This window comes from Neoarius graeffei, chromosome 11, assembly GCF_027579695.1.
Source record: "Neoarius graeffei isolate fNeoGra1 chromosome 11, fNeoGra1.pri, whole genome shotgun sequence".
Taxonomy (NCBI): Eukaryota; Metazoa; Chordata; class Actinopteri; order Siluriformes; family Ariidae; genus Neoarius; species Neoarius graeffei.
The window spans coordinates 16,843,301-16,863,502 of NC_083579.1; the positions used below are offsets into that span (position 1 = coordinate 16,843,301).

The following is a 20,202-nucleotide window of genomic DNA, read 5'->3' on the forward strand; positions in this document are numbered from 1 at the left end:
TAAATGTCTTGAAAAATAAAAAATATATATTTAAAAAAATTGATCTTATTTGTTAACTAGGCCCATGTTTGGACCATGTTATATATTACGTCAGTTTTCTAAAAATGAAGCTGTTTTTTTCGATTAATGATTTGTAATATCTCAAGAACAGATAAACATATTTTGATTCTGTAAAAAAAAAATGTTGTTCTGCATTTAATTCTGAATTCAATGAGAACAGTTTAAAGCAATTTGGATTGAGTTTTCACCTGATATGCCTACCAATATACAACCAAAAGATAGTTTCAGGAATATAGGGTTACAATAATAATTAAAGCCGCTAGTGGCCTTGACAGGCCCTTGCATGTGTGGTTCTCGCACGTGTGGGTTCGCAACCCAGGACATTCCAGTATGTGTGTATGCATAAATATTCTTATGACTGTGAATGTGTGTATGAGTGTGCACAGAATTGTATAGTATGTTATATCATCAGACTCACGATATCCAATATTTTGTAAAGTTACAATATGTGATATGTGATTGTAATGCAGTTTAATGAGGTGTAGTGTTTTGTTTTCATCACAGTGGGTTACAAGTCACAAGCCTGAAACTCATGTTGTGACACCACATTTTTTTAGGACATGCCCAGGCATGTGACTTGTAACAGTGTGTGTGTGTGTGTGTGTACATGCAGAGTTTTCATATGTCTGCAACAAAATGCACAATGATGGCAGGTCACTATTATTGTGTGTGTGTGTGTGTGTGTGTGTCTGTCTGTTTGTCAGAGAGAGAGAGAGAAGGTGTGTGTGAAAGAGAGAGTGCTCATAGATGTTGCGTGTGCTTGTGAGTGCGTACTTGTGAGTGTATGTGTGTATGCATAAATATGCATATGACTGAGTGTGTGTATGAGTGTGCACAGAATTGTATATATCATCAGACTTACGATATCCAATATTTTGTAAAGTTACAATTATGTGATATGTGATTGTAATGCAGTTTAATGAGGTGTAGTGTTTTGTTTTCACCACAGTGGGTTACAAGTCACAAGCCTGAAACTTATGTTGTGACACCACATTTTGTTTAGGACATGCCCAGGCGTGTTATGTTTGTAAAGAGATTAAATGAATCAGAATCAGAATCATATTACAAGATATCAGATTCAACATTCAGCAATATCTTGGCATATTATATGTTATAATATTTCAACATATTACAACATATCAAAAATCCCTTCGCAATTCAACTTCAGCAATATCTTGGCATCATGTCTGCCAAGTTTGACATGAATCTGATGAACCGTCTAGGAGTACGTTAAAAATGACCATGTGTCTTCATCACTCCAAATAGCCTTATGACATCATCATTCCAAAGTTCTACCCATTCATTTCAATGGGAAATGAAAAAAGGGGCGCTATGTAGTCCCTGGGCCATGCTTGGGGCCAAACGTCTGTGGCTGAGTAGCGGTGACAATGACTGATGTGTGTATCAAATTTCATGAGTTTTCGTGCATGGGAAATGCCTCAAATAAGGCCAAACGCGACAGAAAAAAAAATCCTTCAAAAACAATAGGGTCTTCGCACCGTACGGTGCTCGGGCCCTAATAATCCAAGCGCAATAGGTGACTGTGAATTTTTTTTCTTAATGTTTCGTATGAATACAGTGTACCTCATTTCATGTCTTTTAGTTTGCATTTTAAAATTAGATTGAAGGATTTTATTTTGACGTAGTTTCCCCCCCCCAAACATGGTTCGCTTCTCAGCCTTCCTTAGTCAGAAACTCATATGACTAATCACGTGATTTCGGTAAAACGCAAGGCTCGTGTTTATAAAGGAAATTCGAGCACAAGCACTTCACCTGTCTTCTGAAGAATAGTTCATCCAGGTGAGAGAACGTTTCGTTATGAGTTGTGGTAATATGTTGTATGTTTTGTCCTTTTTATATATATATATATATATATATATATATATCAGGTTCAAGTAGGTGAAGTAAATAATAATTCAGATATGTTTATATCACTATACATGGAAAGGGGTTTATATTTTTGTTTATCGGGTGAATTAAGCAGAATATGACGTCAGATTGTTTTGCGTTTATTTATTTAAAAAAAAAAAAAAAAAAAAAACCTTTTTTTTTTAAGTCACGCTGGGGAAGTGTTCTAGGAGTCCGAGTCATTTACAGGAGTGTTTTGTAGTCTCTGTTGGAAACCAATCCTCAGGATAATTCATTCATGCAGATATTAAACTCTAATTAATTCAGTCCTGAAGAACTCCGTGCGGTACAGATGGTGCTCGTGCTTCCTTTGCGGCAGCGGCTCATGACCGTGTATCTGGGTGCGGCACGAGGACGTTAATAACAAAAGCAAACAAAAGTATGTCGAAAGGTAGTTACACCTGATTTTTATTCTGTCGTCTAATATTTAATAAACATCTAGTCACTCCGTGATGGGTATTTGTGAGTGGATCAAACACAGCAGCTCTTTTTGAGCAAGTTTTGACGGCCATTAGCTCAACTGTGTTTGGTACAGCAGATATGTTTCCAGAGAATAGCGATGGCTTGTGAACGGACGAGTCGGTTCTTTGAACCGGTTCTTTGACAGAAAACCCGATTAATTTATCTATCTATTTATGGTAGCTGTCAAATGAATCATCTTAAAGAAGCTCAAAAACAATATTAGTGCCGGAATTCTTACATATTCCCTGTACACTGGCGATTTGACAGTTATTTAGATGGGTTTTGTGAAATCTAATGCTATTTAGAGAGATTTTAGGAAACTGCTGCAACCATAGTTAACAATAACGGGTCAAAGTATCCCAAACGTTGTCCGCGTTAGACAGAGATTTATAAATTTTATATATTTAAAAAAAAAAAAAATCCCGGCAATGAACCGTTTGAGAAATGACGAAGACTCCGCTCTTATTGGTGAAATGAGCCAACGACTCGGCTCTTATTGGTGAGTCAAATGAACCGACTTACTGGAAAGAGCCGGAATTTCCATGACTGGTACACGAGACAATCACAGTATCGCTGAGTTCATCAGCAGGATTGCCAGGTTCCATAAAAATGCCCGGTATCACAATCTTATTCCGTCAAAGTTCTGCAGATATTTAAACACGTCATGTGGATTTGTCAATATGTTGACTTGTTGGTTGTTCAGAGCTCATATTTTGACAGTCAATGAAATTTAGTAGCTTAAGCACAATTTATGACTTAGTTTCTGTGTATGTATTACAGTGAGGTGAGTAATCCCCTATCACTTGTATGTGGATGTTTTTGCATTTTCCCTATTTTGAGTATCCCTTAAATCAGGGGTTCTCAACCTTTTCTACTTTAAGACCCACCTATTCACACTTGTAATGAGTCGAGGTCCATTAAAGATCCCCCAATTATTTTGGCTCATCTGTTCTATTAGAATCTAATAATCTATTGTAAAGTGTATTAATAGAATGCACTATCACCCCGTTACAGATGGGAGCCCAGGAATTACTTAAATGCAATAAAACTGTTTAATTGTAGGTCTTGTATTTAAAACTGCATGGATGTCAAATTAAGTTTATTTGTATAGCCCTTCTAAAAACTGACATCGTTGCAAGCAGCTTTACAGAAAATTTAAAGGCTTTAAACATGAGTGAATTTTATCCCCAATGAGCAAGTCTGTAGTGATGATGGCAAGGGGAAAAACTCCCACAGATACAGTATGAGGAAGAAACCTCGAGAGGAACCAGGCTCAAAAGGGAACCCATCCTCATTTGGGTGATAAGTGTGATTTTTATAAATGACTCGCTTCTATATAACTGTCCTATATAGTCACAAAGTAATAACTGTGAAACTAGGAAAATCATTACTTTTAACATTCAAGTCTGTTTTATTGAAGTTATAAACTGTTCACTGATGGAAACTTGAGTGCAAAACTGTTCATGACAACTCAAATCCTGAAGTTAGCAAGTCAACTGAAGTCCTCCAACATAAATGTACGACTGTAAGTGTCCAGAGCTGTCTTCCAAGTGCGACTTTCGACTGCCCATATGGAGCTGTCTTCCACAGGAGCAATGTGATGAGACTCCAGATGTAGGGCATCAGGATGGATCAGGCAAGTCCGAGGAGCAGAAGAGGTCAGCATCTTGCTGGTGTCTCAGGATTGACATGTGACTTGAGGGAGAGAAAAAACAGGTTGTTCATTATGCCCAATGTCACCTAAAGAGTAAGAACAGGATACATTTTGCACTGAGTGCAAGCAGGGACACTGGCAAAGCTAACTATGACAGCATAACTAAAAGGGGAGAGTCGGAAGCTAACATATGAGGGAGCCCTGGGATATAAAGCATCCAGCCACTATGCTGTCAACAAACCCAAGTTGGGGGGTGACTGCATTCATACATCCCAGTTTACCAAAACACTCTATGCCTGAGGACCCCCTCCCCCCAGGTGCACTCCTTTTTACCTAATAACTAACAACAAAAAGCTTGACTAAATGGATATGTTTTCAGCCTAGACTTAAACACTGAGGCCCTGTTTACATTAATTCGAATCAGCGGATCATCAGATTACCGTTTTTAAAACGATTCGTGTACACACACACACTTTCTGTGCCCGCAACAAAGCCGTTCCCCATGCACACAGCAACGCCAATACACGGATACGCTAATCACATGACTAATTAGACGGCACGTCACATGATCCCAGTGCATATCGGGCATGCGCAAGTCACTCACCACTTGCAAGTGGAAGGATGTCGTTGTAAAAAAATGAAGTATGCCAGTCTGTTATCGGCGGTACTGGTACTACAATGACGCCTTTTTTACACCGTGTATGGCCTTCGTGTTTATGCTAGAAGGATCTAACAGTGTTCGGTACACTCTTCACCTCGCAGAACGGCCATTTTTTGCGATTACAAGAAGACTATTTAGTGCTACGGTAACCAACACGCTTCCTGTATTGCTCGTTCACTTAATGACTTCCTCAACACACTTCCTGTATTGCTCATTCACATGACCAATGTGGCATGACCAACGCCAGCGAATCAGGAAGGTGGATGGTCACAGTGACATTGTCCAATGATGACGTCAGCTAGAGCTCAGCACTGCGTATCCTCGTTCCTCAATGTTTACACAGCACCGGATCAGATACGTACTGGGTTGAATACGTGGGCCCTGGCGGATTCAAACTGTTCCGCCTGTGGCGTTGTTTTCCAGCATTTTAATGTGCACGGACAGTGCATCTGCAACAAAAACGATACGGATACGGTAAACACCACCTGAGGCTGTGTCATTCCCGAAAAACTATGAACAAAAGGCTTGAGTAAACAGTGGTAGCTTTCCCAAAAGCCTCTTAACGCTAAGGGCATCTTAACTAGGAGAGTGTTCATTGTGCTGCTCACTCTACCATTTAAGGATGGTCTTTGTGGTACAATGCTTTTGGGAAACTTGGCACAGATGTTTTCAGCTTAGACTTAAACACTGAGATTGTGTCTGAGTCCTGAACACTACTTGGAAGACTGTCCCATAACTGTGGGGCTTTGTAAGAAAAGGCTCTGCTCCCTGATGTAGCCTTCACTATACAAAATGCCAGCAGATAGCCTGCAGCTTTTGATCCAAGTAGGCGTGGCGGGTCATAAAGGACCAGAGTGTGCCAGAAGCCAAACCATTCATGCGGGGCATTCTCAGTCAAACTGTATTAACGATCCAAAAGTAGTCTGGTCTATTAACACGAACGTATTGCCATGTTTGTGTACAGTAAACAAGCAAGTTATTAAAATCAAGTACACTCAAAAGAAGTGGATATAAAAAACACTCAATGGGATAGATCAGGGGTGGGCAAACTTTTTGGCTCAGGGGCCACATTGACTTTTGAAATTTGCCAGGCGTGCCGGGCCAACACCAAATTCATACATATCGAACATAAACCGGAAAAGCTTTAGTGTTATTGTAAGACCTTCACTGACAGACCCAAATGCAGATCAGATTAATATTTTAGTTCTCAGTCAACAAAGACAGAGCAGAAAAATGCTTGCAGTTCAATAGATTGGAACTGGATCCATCCAGAAAAGTAATAAACACGCGCGCACACACACGACAGTAAGAAAAGTAGCACACTTAATTCTTAAATTACATCTTTGGGCTGCCAGGATGAGTAGGATGCCAGTGTGTTTGTACATTTGTATCATTTTATACATACAACTAAATTGCATATCATTAAATTGAACTAAATTACATATCAGTACATATTTTTGTACATTTCACTGAACTCGTAGATTTACACGAGGTTTTTTTTTTTTTTTTTTTAAACCATCCACTTCCAGCCTGCCAGTACAACCAACCACCATTAGTAGGAGAGGTACCACACCATTCCAAAATGTTTGCAGTTCAACAGTTTGGGTACCACACCATGCCAACATATTTGCAGTTCAATGGTTTGGCACTGGATCCATCCAGCCCACAAAATCAGACAAAACAGCTCAAGAAAGCAAAAAACTCCAAACTGGTTTTCAGGTTCAAAGTCACTCACTGAAATATTTCCAGTCCTCAAAAAATCAACACAGGTTCCAAACAGGTTTTCATATTCCAAAAGGCCACTCATAGATTAGAATAACTTCCACAGGCAAAAGTCCAGGAACAGATATAAGCAGAAGCAAGGTCAGCTGCTCATAATACACCTATAATAGCAGACAGGGACATAAATGAGGGGCGGAGCAGACACCCAAAAAGCACATGGTACTTAAAAACAAACACCAGCACTACAGCAGCCACCCACGACAACCAAAATTACTAAGAGTTATACTTTTTATATTATTGTCTGTAAACATGTGACTACCATCTTATTACAGCTCCAACATAGTTTTAAAAAGAGAAAGTGTTAATACTCATTCACTCAGCAACCGCTGAGCTGTATTCGTCCGTGCTTGCGCTGACTGGTTGTTAGCATAATTAGCATGCTTGGAGGAAAAATGCCGTTTGATGTTATAAAACTGCAACGGTTTCTTTGCAAATAAGGCATACAGCCTTTGATCGGACTTCAGCAAAAAAATATTTAGTTGTCCATTCTTTATTGAACACCCTGCACTCACTGTCCACTTTTCTTTTTTTAGGACCATTCATTGTAAAGTTTTATCCTGTGTTCTCGAGATCATCAGTGGCACGGGCGCCAGAATGACTTCCATGGCACGCGCTGCACCACTCTGCAAATGTAATCTCGCGTGAATATGACTGACTGGAAAGACGGATCTCTAGAACACCTGTCTACGTGATAACACTGATGCTTATAGTTTATAGATCTGCTCAATCGTGTTTATATGATTGTCTTCCGCGGGCCGGATTAAAAACGCCAACGGGCCGGATGTGGCCTACGGGCCGTAGTTTGCCCACCTCTGGGATAGATCCTGACATGTTAGTAAAGGAGGCTTTTTCCAAAGAGTTGGAAAATTATCCATCGGTTGAGTTCTCCGCATCTCAAACTACCTGGTGCTGCAGACATCATTCTGCACAGAAAACCTGGAAGATCATGGGAGTGTACAACTTTTTGTATGTGGCTGTGTTAAAAGATGGATCTGTCTACCACAGTCTAAGTGCAGAAAGTGTTTATTAGCGGGTGTGATATTTACAATAAAAAAGCCCAAATGAAAGCAAAGTAGGGTATTTAAACAGTGTTCTAAATATGGCTAGAAACAAATGCGATGATACTTGCTTCATAAAGCTTTTGTGAAAACTGCATCTGTATAGAGCATTTGAAAGTTTGTGAGCCCTTTAGAATTTTCTATATTTCTGCATAAATGACCTGAAACATCAGATTTTCACATGTCCTAAAAAATAGAGAACCCAGTTAAACAAATGAGACAAAAATATTATACTTGGTCACTTATTGAGGAAACTGATCCAATATTACATCTGTGAGTGGCAAAAGTATGTGAACCTCAAGGATTAGCAGTTAATTTAAGGTGAAATTGGTCAGGTGTTTTCAATCAGTGGGATGACAATCAGGTGTGAGTGGGCACCCTGGTTTTTATTTAAAGAATGGGGATCTATCAAAGTCTGAGCTTCATAGCGTGTTTGTGGAAGTGCATCATGGCACAAAGATGATTTCTGAGGACCTCAGAAAAAGTGATGATTATCAGGCTGGAAAAGGTTATAAATCCATCTCCTAAAGAGTTTGTACTCCACCAATCCACAAACAGATTGTGTACAAATGGAGGAAATTCAAGACCATTGTTCCCCTCCCCAGGAGTGGTCGACCAACACAGATCACTCCAAGAGCAAGGTATGTAATAGTTGGCGAGGTCACAAAGGACCCCAGGGTAACTTCTAAGCAACTGAAGGCCTCTCTCACAATGCTAATGTTCATGAGTCCACCATCAGGAGAACACTGAACAACAATGGTGTGTGTGGCAGGGTTGCAAGGAGAAAGCCACTGCTCTCCAAAAAGAACATTGCTGCTCATCTGCAGTTTTCTAAAGATCACATGGCTATTGGAAAAATGTTTTGTGGACGGCTGAGACCAAAATAGACCTTTTTGGTTTAAATGAGCAGTGTTAGGTTTGGAGAAAGGAAAACACTGCATTCCAGCATAAGAACCTTATCCCATCTGTGAAATGTGGTGATAGTATCATGGTTTGGGCCTGTTTTGCTGCATCTGGGCCAGGATGATTTGCCATCATTGAAACCACAAATTCTGAATTCTACCGGTGAAATTCTAGAGGAAAATGTCAGGACATCTGTCCATGAACTGAATCTCAAGAGAAGGTGGGTCAGGCAGCAAGACAACGACCCAAAGCACACAAGTAATTCTACCAAAGAATGGTTAAAGAATAAAGTTAATATTCTGGAATGGCCAAGTCCTGACCCGTAATCCAATCGAAATGTTGTGGAAGGACCTGAAGCAAGCGGTTCATGTGAGGAAACCCACCAACATCCCAGAGTTGAAGCTGCTCTGTATGGAGGAATGGGCAAAAATTCCTCCAAGCCGGTGTGCAGGACTGATTCAACAGTTACCTGAAACGTTTAGTTGCAGTTATTGCTGCACAAGGGGGTCATGCCAGATACTGAAAGCAAAGGTTCACACATTTTTGCCACTCACAGATGTGTAATATTGGCTCATTTTCCTCAATAAATAAATGACCAAGTATTATACTTTTGTCTCATTTGTTTAACTGGGTTCTCTTTATCTACTTTTAGGACTGTGTGAAAAGCTCATGTTTTAGGTCACATTTATGCAGAAATGTAGAAAATTCTAAAGGGTTTACAAACTTTCAAGCACCACTGTATGTGCATGCTGATTGCGCTCAAATCAGTATCAGGTGTTGCCCATAATGACTGGGTCCCAAGCGCATGCACAACACCCTCCATGAGTGAGTGTGGCCCTTCGACCTGCACCAGACTCGAGCACACAGGCATGACAGTCAAGTGTTCACATGCTGTGACCACAACTTTTAACTCGTGTATATCCCCATGCATCACCACTAAACTGCCTCATTTTTGTTGGTAACCCATAGCAAAGGATTGCATGCTGTAGGGTGACCGTAACTTAATGAGGCGGGTTGGATGCAACCCAGCAATTTTATCCTAGTACAAGTAAAAATGAGCAACTTGGGTTTGGGGGGGGGGATTTGCGGCCCACTAGATGGCGGTTACTGGGCTGTGGTTGAGGAAACGATACGGGGCGGCATGGTGGTGTAGTGGTTAGCACGGTCACCTCACAGCAAGAAGGTTCCGGATTTGAACCCAGCAGCCGGCGAGTGCCTTTCTGTGTGGAGTTTGCATGTTCTCCCCGTGTCTGTGTGGGTTTCCTCTGGGTGCTCCAGTTTCCCCCACAATCCAAAGACATGCAGTTAGGTTGACGTGGGGTGGCCATGGGCTGAGGTGCCCTTGAGCAAGGTACCTGACCCCTGACTGCTCCCCGGGCGCTCTGGTGTGGCTGCCCACTGCTCAGTGTGTTCACTGCTTCAGATGGGTTAAATGCAGAGGATGAATTTCACTGTGCTTGAAGTGTGCATGTGATGAATAAAGGTTTCTTAAATTGTCCAACTTTTCAGTATCTAGTCGGACGGGGGAAAGGTGGTGGCTTTTTTTTTTTCCCTCCAATTTTCATGTGGCTAAGGAGTATTTCTGGAGATTAAATCATAAACATGGCTACCTATTAAATGTTTTAATGAGAATTATAAGTTTCTTTGGAAGTGTAAAATCTGATGCTGTTAGAATTCAAAATACCTGCACAGAATGTTTGATGAAAACATCACTATTGGGTTCTTTTATGAAATCTTCATGCATCCTAATGTGAAAGGAAGGCAGTGACCTGATTTGAGGTGATATTGTGGCACTCCGTCTTTATCAGACTATATCTCAGGAACATGTACCAGAAATGACAATTTGAGCATGCTCTGAAGTAGGGATGTCCCGATCCGATCACGTGATCGGAAATCGGGCCCGATCACATGGTTTCAGACTCGATCGGAATCGGGCATTGCCTCCCGATCAGAGATCGGATATATATCTATGTAATATATTCTCATTTTTAACACATCAATAGCTATGCGTTGGCACAGAGTGAGACCAGACCTCTTGTCTCAACACAGCAACATCAACGCGTGCGGCATGACATCACTTTGTAGCGGAGACGCTATTGGTTATTGGCTGCCTGTTGCCGGCAAAGTTGAACACGGAAGCAGTTCGAAGCGGAAAGCAAAGAATGAGATCTTTTTTTTTTTTTTTTTTCGTTGGATGACAAAAGAAACGGGCTCAAACCTGAAAGGGTAGAAATGCTTGTTTTCATCAAGAAAAACGTTCATTTCCTTAATTGAAATTACTGTACACCACTGTGAGATGCGTTCTTAAAAGAAAATTACTGGCACTGTGGCACTTTATTTATTTTTTTTTATTTGTTTACATTCCTGCCAGGTATTTTAAGGTTATTTTTTTAAATTTGTTATTTATTGTTCAAACTGCCTCACGTAAGTGCTCTGTTTGCTAACGGAGTTGTTGGATGTTAAAATAAGGTGTTAAATAAAAAATGAGGAACATCCTGGATCCGTTTCTTTCCTCGTCTTTATTTTTTATGGATTATAAGAAGTATCGGATCGGGACTCGGTATCGGCAGATACTCAAAATCAAATGATCGGTATCGGATCGGAGGGCAAAAAAACCTGATCGGGACATCCCTACTCCGAAGCATTAGATTAATCAGGCATCAAGCCATTTACAACTAAATGCGTTGTTGCTTGGTCATCTTGGCCCTCAGTGCTCTTGACACTTATCTTGGAGCTGTCTAGGTTAATGCTTCTTGATTCTGTTGAGTGCAGTGAGTACTTTATCTGCATGACTGCAACCTAAATGGAGCCCTTTAATGTGTAGCCTTGCATCCAATTAACTACTTGTGTAATTTGTACTCGACAGTCAGGAGGTAGTTTAGCTACACACAAGTGAGCTTCAGATTGTTTGTTTCAGAATGCGGTGCTTGTCTTTGCTGTACCTTGTGTCAGCACTGGCCGTGTGCTGGGCTTATCCACATCTACGCGTGCGCTCTCGTGAGATGGTCAACTTCATCAACAAGGCAAACACCACATGGACGGTAAGGGCTGTTACTCGAATGGTTTGCCCATGTAAAAGGGTGGTAGTAGTCCAGCAATTCAGTAGATATGTTAATTATGGCAAGTTGAACATACAGCCTGACAATATCAAGTTAAGGCAATCATTGCTTTAAGTGATCAATGTCCACCTTTGGATTGTCTGCTTTTCTCTGTAGGCTGGGCATAACTTTGACAATGTGGATTACAGCTATGTGAAGCAGTTGTGTGGAACAATGCTGAAGGGACCGAAACTCCCAATCATGTGAGTTTGTTTTTCTTTATTTATTAAAGTACCAAGAAATTAAACTTCATTAATCTCTTTTCTGTATGCATCATACCTGTGCTTGTATCTAAACTGCAAGTTATTTGTGACCTTGAGTTGCTGATATTCAGAAGATATTCTCATGATGGAGAAAATGCAAGGTTTTTTAAATTTTTCATGCATTTGTTTACCCTTGTGATTTAATCATGCGTCTTGTTTCCTCTTTCCAGCGAGCTGAAAATTCAAGACTAAAATTACCATTTAATATCTGAAGGCTGCAACATGTATGGCAGGATTTATAGTTGGCTTTCTGATTTATGCTTGATGTTCTGAAAAACCATAAAATAATTCCACATCTTCACCGTAGCTCTCCTTCAGCTCAGATTGTTTGGTCTGTATTTACCAGCACAGGAGAGCAAAGCAAACAGCATTTTTCACATTCTAGTCTTCACTAACATTACCTTTCACTGTAAAGGGTTGTCTTTTGACTCCACCCACAACCCCTTTTCACGTTAATCTTGGCCACGGAAACTTTTCGGTCAAATCACTGCTCCTTAGGTGGTTGAAGTTTCACAGTGAGTGAAATGCTCACTGTTTGAGTGATTGATTGATTTATGAGGTCAGTTTGAAGCTGCTGATAATCGGGGGGAAATACCATGCACATGAAAGAGGAAAAGCTTTTGACTCAAGCTTTTTTTTTTTTTTTTGGTGTCACATCTGTGACCCTTGTGACGAGTCACATGTCTTATTTCCTTTTTCAGTAAATATAACTTTTTAAAAAAAAATTTTACACTTGTGTGCAAAATAGCAGTCTAACATCACTAATGTGTTTTAATTACTGATTTTGGCAGGAAAGATGATACAACATTGGGGGGGGGGGGGGGGGGGAATAGAGATCTTGCAGTCACGTGACCGGAAAGTACACAGCCGCCATCTTGTTGGTAAACACAGCTGAATACTGCTGCACTCGTGTACAAAATGGATCAATTTCAACCGACGGACTACACGGCTCATTTTTCTAATGAACAGATAACTAGATATGTCTAAACGATCTACAGATTAGTGACCCTTATGGCTTACCGGTCGTAGTTTTCACGACCGTGTCAGTGGATGTTGAACTGCCAGAGGTGGAATACCCAGATGTGTAGAATTACCTCATTAACTTTCCCTTGCTGTTGAGTGGTGAAGCACTGCGTGCTTATAAATCTCTGGACAGTTATCGTTACAGAAATTCAGGATTTGTCAGCTGCCCTCAGATGTGGCATCTTGTAAACAAGAAAATAACAATCCTCATTGGACGGGTAAGTCACTTAAGTATTGATACTAGATATATCCGTAGTATCTAGTATAACACTGACCAGCCAATTATAGAATAAGGTAATTCCAGCTGTAATTCCAAATCGTCCATCTTGTTTACCATGGATCTGGCGTTGGAGAGATAGAGGCTTGGCAGTGGAGGTTTGAGTGGCTGTTTTCTGAGCTTAGTCAACAGGCCGGCTCTGCCTGCAGCCTCGCTTTTGCTTCCTCTCCCGCCACCTTCTTCGCCTGCCAGACCCAATAACAATCCACGGAGACCCCGCTGGTCTCGCTATCTCGTCCGGAACGTTGTGTATGCGATGGAAATCGCTACAAACCATCATTTTCTGCTGGAAACCAATGTCCAGTAAGTCCATATGGTTGTAGTGGATATTGAAGTCCGGTACAGACGAACAACATGCAAAAATACACATAAACGTGCACAGGTAGGGAGAGCTTGTAGCCGCAGCCGTTGTAGTAGAATTGTATATAGTAGGGTTTTCCAGAAGAAAAAGTAGAAGCAGAAGTAGAACCAGAATGAAGTAGAAGGTGGAAATGTGGTGTTTGACCGACAAGATGGCGTCTGTTGCAATCTGGATTGGCTGTGACGTCACATGCAAGATCTCTATAGGTGTAGCTGAGTAATGGGCATTCAATAGTCATGACATGCACTCTGCTAATTGGGTGTAATTGACTCATTTAATGAAAGGGGTGTGTTCAAATTAATAGCAGTATGGAGTTCAATTAGTGAGGTCATTCATTCTCTGAAGAAACGGGTGTCAATTATGGCCCTTTATTTAAAGGAGGGCAGCAAATGTTGTACCTGCTGGTTTTAGCCCTTGCTCAGTGAGTAAAATGGGCTGTTCCAGACATTGTACTGAAGGAGAAAAAACTTTGATCAAGAAGTTGATTGGAGAGGGGAAAACATATATAAAGTGCAGAAAATAATTGGCTGGTTAGCTAAAATGATCTCAAATGCTTTTAAAATGGCAAACAAAACCTGAAACACGTGGTAGGAAAAGAAATACCATCCGTGTAGATCATAGAATAACAAGAGTGGCAAAGAAGCATCCATTGATCAGCTCCAGGGAAATCAAAGATCTTCAATTACCTGCGAGTACTGCAACAATCAGATGCCTGTGAAGTTGAACTATTTGCAAGAAACCCTTGTAAAGTACCATTGCTGAAAAAAAGACGTGTTTGAAAAGGTTACAGTTTGCCAAAGAACACATTGACTGGCCTAAAGAAGTGGCACAACATTCTATGGACAGATGAGAGCAAGATTGTTCTTATTGGGTCTAAAGGTCGCAGACAGTTTGAGACAACCCATAAACACTGAATTCAAGCCACGGTACACTGTGAAGACTGTAAAACATGGAGGTGCAAGCATAATGGTTTGGGGATGTTTCTCATACTTTGGAGTTGGGCCCATTTATTGCATACCAGGTACCATGGACCAGTTTGAATATATCAAAATACTGGAAGAGGTCATGTTGCCTTATGCTGAAGAAGAAATGCCCTTGAACTGGGTGTTTCAGCAGGACAACGACCCCAAACACACCAGCAAACGGGCAACATCCTAGTTCCAGACCTCAATCTGATTTAAAATTTGTGGAGTGACATCAATGCTGTTTTTGATGCAGAAGGACTGGAATGTAGTCCAGTCAGCTTGGGCTGGAATATCTCTTTGCAGGTGTCAGATGTTAGTTGACTCCATGCCACACAGATGTAAAGCAGTTGTCAGAAATAAAGGTTGTACAACTAAAATATTAGTTCAGTGATTAACAGAAAAGCTAAATCTGTAAACAAACTTCATTTTATACTGTAAATATTCAGTGTTTAAATGAAAATGCATACACTGCTATTTTTTGAACAGCCTATTTTTTTCTTCATTTTCAGTTTAAAATTGATATTTTGTTCGTTTTCATTTGGATTTGAATGTGCAGTGCTCCCAGTGCCTTTGTGTAAACGGAAATAAATGCTATTATGAGGATTGAGCTTTTTCTCAGTTTTAAACACTGCTATTTTGCACGTGTGTGATGTGTATATAAAAATTGGAGCGCTACACCAGCATTTTTCAACTGAAAATGGTCATTGTGTGAAAATGCAGAAAACTGACCATAAATTGAAATGCTTCCAACAGTGTGAAAGCTAATCTTTTTGCTAATGAGAATTAATATTAATGAAAATTAGGAAGCACAGTTTTGTTTCCTGCTTGGGGCAGTGAAAAATGAATATTGTAGTCTCTTCATAACATTCTTAATGTATGGGTTGTTGTGGGTGGTTTTTTTTTTTTTTTTTAAACATGGAGAACTGCTTACCAAGTTTTGTACGGTTGTCATTTAAATTTGTGAAATGTTCACAGAATTAACTTTTGTGAGTTATATTAATGTCTACACTAGCCTTAATTTTTCACAGGTTTATTTGCAACAAGTTTTGCTGTCTGTTAGTAAACCTGTACATTGTGAGACACGTTGTGCTGTAGAAATGTCATTTCACCTCTGCTTTGCATGTTTTATTCAGTTAGTTTTACTAATCGCCTATCTTTTCTAAAGCTTGAACCAGTAGAAACAATTTTTTTTTTTTTTGTCTCATTTGTGCAGTAGGTCTCCATTTTAGATTAATATTTGGGGTGTGTGTGTGTAGGATCCAGTATGCTGGAGACCTTGAACTTCCAAAGAATTTTGATCCCAGAGAGCAGTGGCCTAACTGTCCAACTCTAAAAGAAATCCGAGACCAGGGCTCATGCGGGTCATGCTGGGTATGAGCTGTATCCTTTTTCTATGGATTTTAAATATTATAAACTTTAGATTTTCTGTGACCAGAGTAGTAAATTTCCACCTAATGTGCAGGCTTTTGGAGCGGCTGAAGCAATTTCAGATAGGATCTGTATCCATAGTAACGGCAAAGTGAGCGTCGAGATTTCGGCTCAGGACCTGCTGACCTGTTGCTCTGACTGTGGGATGGGGTGAGTGAGCAGACCTGTAAATCTACACAACTGTATTAGGGGTTGAAATACTAGTCTGGATTTTGTGCAATGTGTTGTGGTGCTGTAGAATCTTTCAATAATGCATATCAATACAAGATACTTAAGAATTGATTATTAAAAATACAATTCTCCACAAACCTTTTCCAATTCTGGACACTGCAGATCAACAGCATTGATGTGGAGCTACTTTAGTTTCCAGAAGTTGTTTACATTCAAAATGCAAGAGGGAGAAAGATGTCATTGGAGATGAGTAGTACGGTAATATCTATAGAACATTTGCAGCAGAAATGCTTTGGTGTTTATAAGGCACATTGACTTTGGCAATGTAACTAATAAAAGAAACCACAGCAGGAGTCTCCACCCAACTCTAGTGTTGGTAGGAAAACTGTTGTGGCTAAATGGAGAACCTTTGAACAGATGGCCAAAAGTTGGCACCCAACTCTGATTAAGGTAAAAAGACAACTAACTTTTACAGTGTTTTTATTATTAAGGATCTGCAGCCTGTTTTGGTTCTAGTAAGCAAAGGCTTTAGGTTCCTCTTGCACAGAATCCCAGCTGTGCATTTCTTCAGATAGGATCATACCAAAGCTGTCCAGTGGTGCAAAAGTTTGTAATATGAAATGGAATGCAGGGCAAGTGGCGGTAACCTGCAGTTCCTGGATATCATGTGATCTATAACTGATCTTTTAACATTGTAATGAGATGAATCGTAACACCTTTTATAAAGTGTACCATCCTGAATTGGAATCGCATCAAGAGGCAAGCAAATGTTTCCAAGCTGTATTCATTAATTTGTTCACTTTATCCTGGTTGAGGTGGTGGTGGATCTCAGAATAGCTGGGTGTGCGGTGGGATTTAGACCCTGAATGTGACAATGGCTTATTTGTGCACACATCTGCACATGCCTTCACATCTTTGGGCAATTTTTAAAATGGTCTGTTTACATACTGGTATGTTGCTTGGCAGTGGGCTAGGACTGGGAAAAACAGGAGAACAGCTACTAGGAGAACATGCAGATCTCCACACGGGCATTATGTCCTGGCCAAATTAGAAACCAGCAGTGTGAATTTCTGTGTAATGGGGACCAGAGCCAAAGTGTGTGGAAACATGACTCCACATTTAGCCACACTTTTTTTTCCTTTCAAATCATAATACTGTTTGGGACCAATCCCAGGACCCTCCAATAAAAACTCAACACAGAATGTAATTCTATTTTTTTTTTTTTGTAGTTTCATGAAGTAACTTTGTGTGTGGGGGGGGGTTCTGTTACTAAATTACATGATGCACTTTCACTACTTCTATCTTGGACATCTTTTGGGTATTATCACAAATGTTTCAAATATTAAGATTCCTCCTTGATAAAATGTCATGGCTGTACATGTCATCCTTGCTTTTGAGTTAATCTGTACAGGAAAATGGCCACAAATGCCCCACCCCACTGGAATCAGTAACGATGCTAACTTCCATTATTTGGTTGTGCTGGTGCGTGGTGCCATGGTTAATACTGTCACCTTATAGAAAGAAGGTTCTGGGTTTGAGTTTTGCATTTGATTTTAGGGAATTTCAGTAATCCTGTTTAGCTGAAATGCTTAGTTTGAGTGTGAAATTCTATCCGCTGAAATATCCCCATGTACTGACTGCTCTTTAATCATATGTTTGTCATAATCTGTGGCTTTAAGGTCTCGTCAAACCACCTTTTTTGTCAGCAAAATTTTGCAGGCAAATGTCATCTCACCCCCACCCCCCATGAAACTTACAGCAGTGAACAGGTTCATGTTGCAAACTGTGGCATTTAACTTTGAGGTAACTTAAGGGGGAGGAAAACACGTACACACAAGCAAGCTGTTTCTGAAGTCTGTTTTACAGACTGAACTGATCACAGCCTGCTGGGTGTTGTGTGCCCCCCCCCCCCCCCCAATTTTCAGAGCTTACAAATTTGGTGTGCCTTTAACTGGAGTAAACCCTACATTTATTTTGAGCTATAAAATGTCAACTTGACAGCTGTCACACTATGCATTAATAACATGATTAAGTACATTGATTTTAAACTATCTGAAAAATGCTGTGTTTTTGTATCATTCTGGTTATACAGCAAAGTATGAAAGGAGAAAATACCGTGTTCTCTCTCTCGCTCTCTCAAAAAAAAAAATCCTCATGCTAGGTATTAAGAATAGAATCAAGTTAACCCTGACTGGAGGAGGTATTTGCGTGTTGACAAGGAGGTGATTGCTACATTAATAGGGTGTCAACAATTGAGACCCAAAAATCCATTGTTTTTGCCTTGTTCCTGCTTCAGATGTAATGGTGGGTATCCTTCTGCTGCTTGGGAGTTCTGGACTGCAGAAGGTCTAGTGACAGGTGGACTCTATAACTCTCATATAGGCAAGTGCATTCTCTTCCACATGGTTAATATTTTCGTGGCATTTTGTTGACCTGATCTTGTTGTTTAGGCTGTCGACCATATACCATTGAGCCATGCGAGCACCACATAAATGGCAGTCGCCCTCCTTGCACAGGGGAGGGTGGAGACACTCCAAGCTGTGAGGAAAAATGTGAACCCGGATACAGTCTGTCTTACACGCAGGACAAGCACTTCGGTAAGTGCCTACATCTACAGGTCTGTTCTCAAATATGAGCTGCATAAAAGTGAAGGTCCTGTAACGTGGCTGGATAACTCCCTGATTGAAGTTAATTTCACCTTTGGCATTTCCACATTGTTTTGTGAATTGAGGCAGATTATGGACTTTTTTTTATTGTAGGAAAACAATCCTATAATGTTCCCTCTGATGAGAAGCAGATAATGCAGGAGCTTTACAAGAATGGCCCAGTAGAGGGAGCCTTCATCGTATATGAGGACTTCCTTCTCTACAAGTCTGGTGAGGCATTAATTGTGTGTATGTGTGGATTGAGACTAGAAGCTGGTTTGGAATTGTATATTGGTTAGAAGTGCAGACTGAGAACAGGGTCTTGGCAATGTCAGTGTGGGGGCAATGCAGCTCAGCCATTTGATAAATCCTGGATCCATGAGCAACCTTTCCTTCAACTTCACCTGTTGATTTTAAGAAGCTGATCTCTGCACTGATGGAATGTTTTTATAGTAGGAAGCTGTGCTTCTAAGCCCTTTAAGGTCTGGTGTTCTTGCTGTTCTTCATTCCAGGTGTTTATAAGCATGTGACTGGTGAGCAATTAGGTGGTCATGCTATCAAGATCCTGGGCTGGGGAGAGGAAAATGGAACCCCCTACTGGCTGGCTGCTAACTCATGGAACACTGATTGGGGTGATAATGGTAAACCTAATGACCCAATTCTTCAAAGTTGTGAGGTTTGGTGGAGATAATTCAAGAGTCAAATGTTGGAGTAATGAGTGAAAAGTTGAGTCCAAAGGAAGATGACCTGAAATATCCAGTGTCCTGGCTCCTGGTTTACAGCTCACTGTAGTGTCTCTGGTGTGTCTAAAGGCCAAGCTAATATTAGTTCTTCAGTATTGTTGGGCAGGGGGTGTCCACTCTGTCTTTGCCTGATTTTACTCCCAGAACTACAGTGGTGCTTGAAAGTTTGTGAACCCTTTAGAATTTTCTATGTTTCTGCATAAATATGACCTAAAACATCAGATTTTCACACAAGTTGTAAGAGTAGACAAAGAAACCAGTTAAACAAATGAGATGAAAAATATTATGCTTGGTCATTTATTGAGGAAAATGATCCAATATTACATCTGTGTGGCAAAAGTATGTGAACCTTTGCTTTCAGTATCTGGTGTGACCCCCTTGTGCAGCAATAACTGCAAATAAATGATTCTGCTAACTGTTGATCAGTCCTGCACACCAGCTTGGAGGAATTTTAGCCCATTTCTCTGTACAGAACAGCTTCAACTCTGGGATGTTGGTGGGTTTTCTCACATGAACTGCTCACTTCAGGTCCTTCCACAACATTTTGACTGGATTCAGGTCAGGACTTTGACTTGGCCATTCCAAAACATTCTTCTTTAACCATTTTGGTAGAACAACTTGTGTGCTTAGGGTCGTTGTCTTGCTGCATGACCCACCTTCACTTGAGATTTAGTTCATGGACAGATGTCCTGATTTTCCTTTAGAACTCGCTGGTATAATTCAGAATTCATCGTTCCATC

The 20,202-nt window shown here is 40.5% G+C and overlaps 1 protein-coding gene across 1 annotated transcript in view; it reads left to right on the plus strand.

The window, feature by feature from the left end:
* Positions 1-1,756: 1,756 nt before the first annotated feature.
* ctsba (cathepsin Ba) overlaps positions 1,757-20,202 on the plus strand; it is a 21,476-nt gene continuing 3,030 nt past the window's right edge. Inside the window, exons 1-9 of the mRNA XM_060933522.1 lie at positions 1,757-1,860; positions 11,406-11,529; positions 11,704-11,789; positions 15,732-15,846; positions 15,938-16,053; positions 18,371-18,456; positions 18,525-18,671; positions 18,834-18,950; positions 19,232-19,360. Of these exons, the coding sequence (XP_060789505.1) occupies positions 11,407-11,529; positions 11,704-11,789; positions 15,732-15,846; positions 15,938-16,053; positions 18,371-18,456; positions 18,525-18,671; positions 18,834-18,950; positions 19,232-19,360 (919 nt within the window). The 5' untranslated portion in view covers positions 1,757-1,860; position 11,406. The remainder of the gene's footprint in view (positions 1,861-11,405; positions 11,530-11,703; positions 11,790-15,731; positions 15,847-15,937; positions 16,054-18,370; positions 18,457-18,524; positions 18,672-18,833; positions 18,951-19,231; positions 19,361-20,202) is intronic.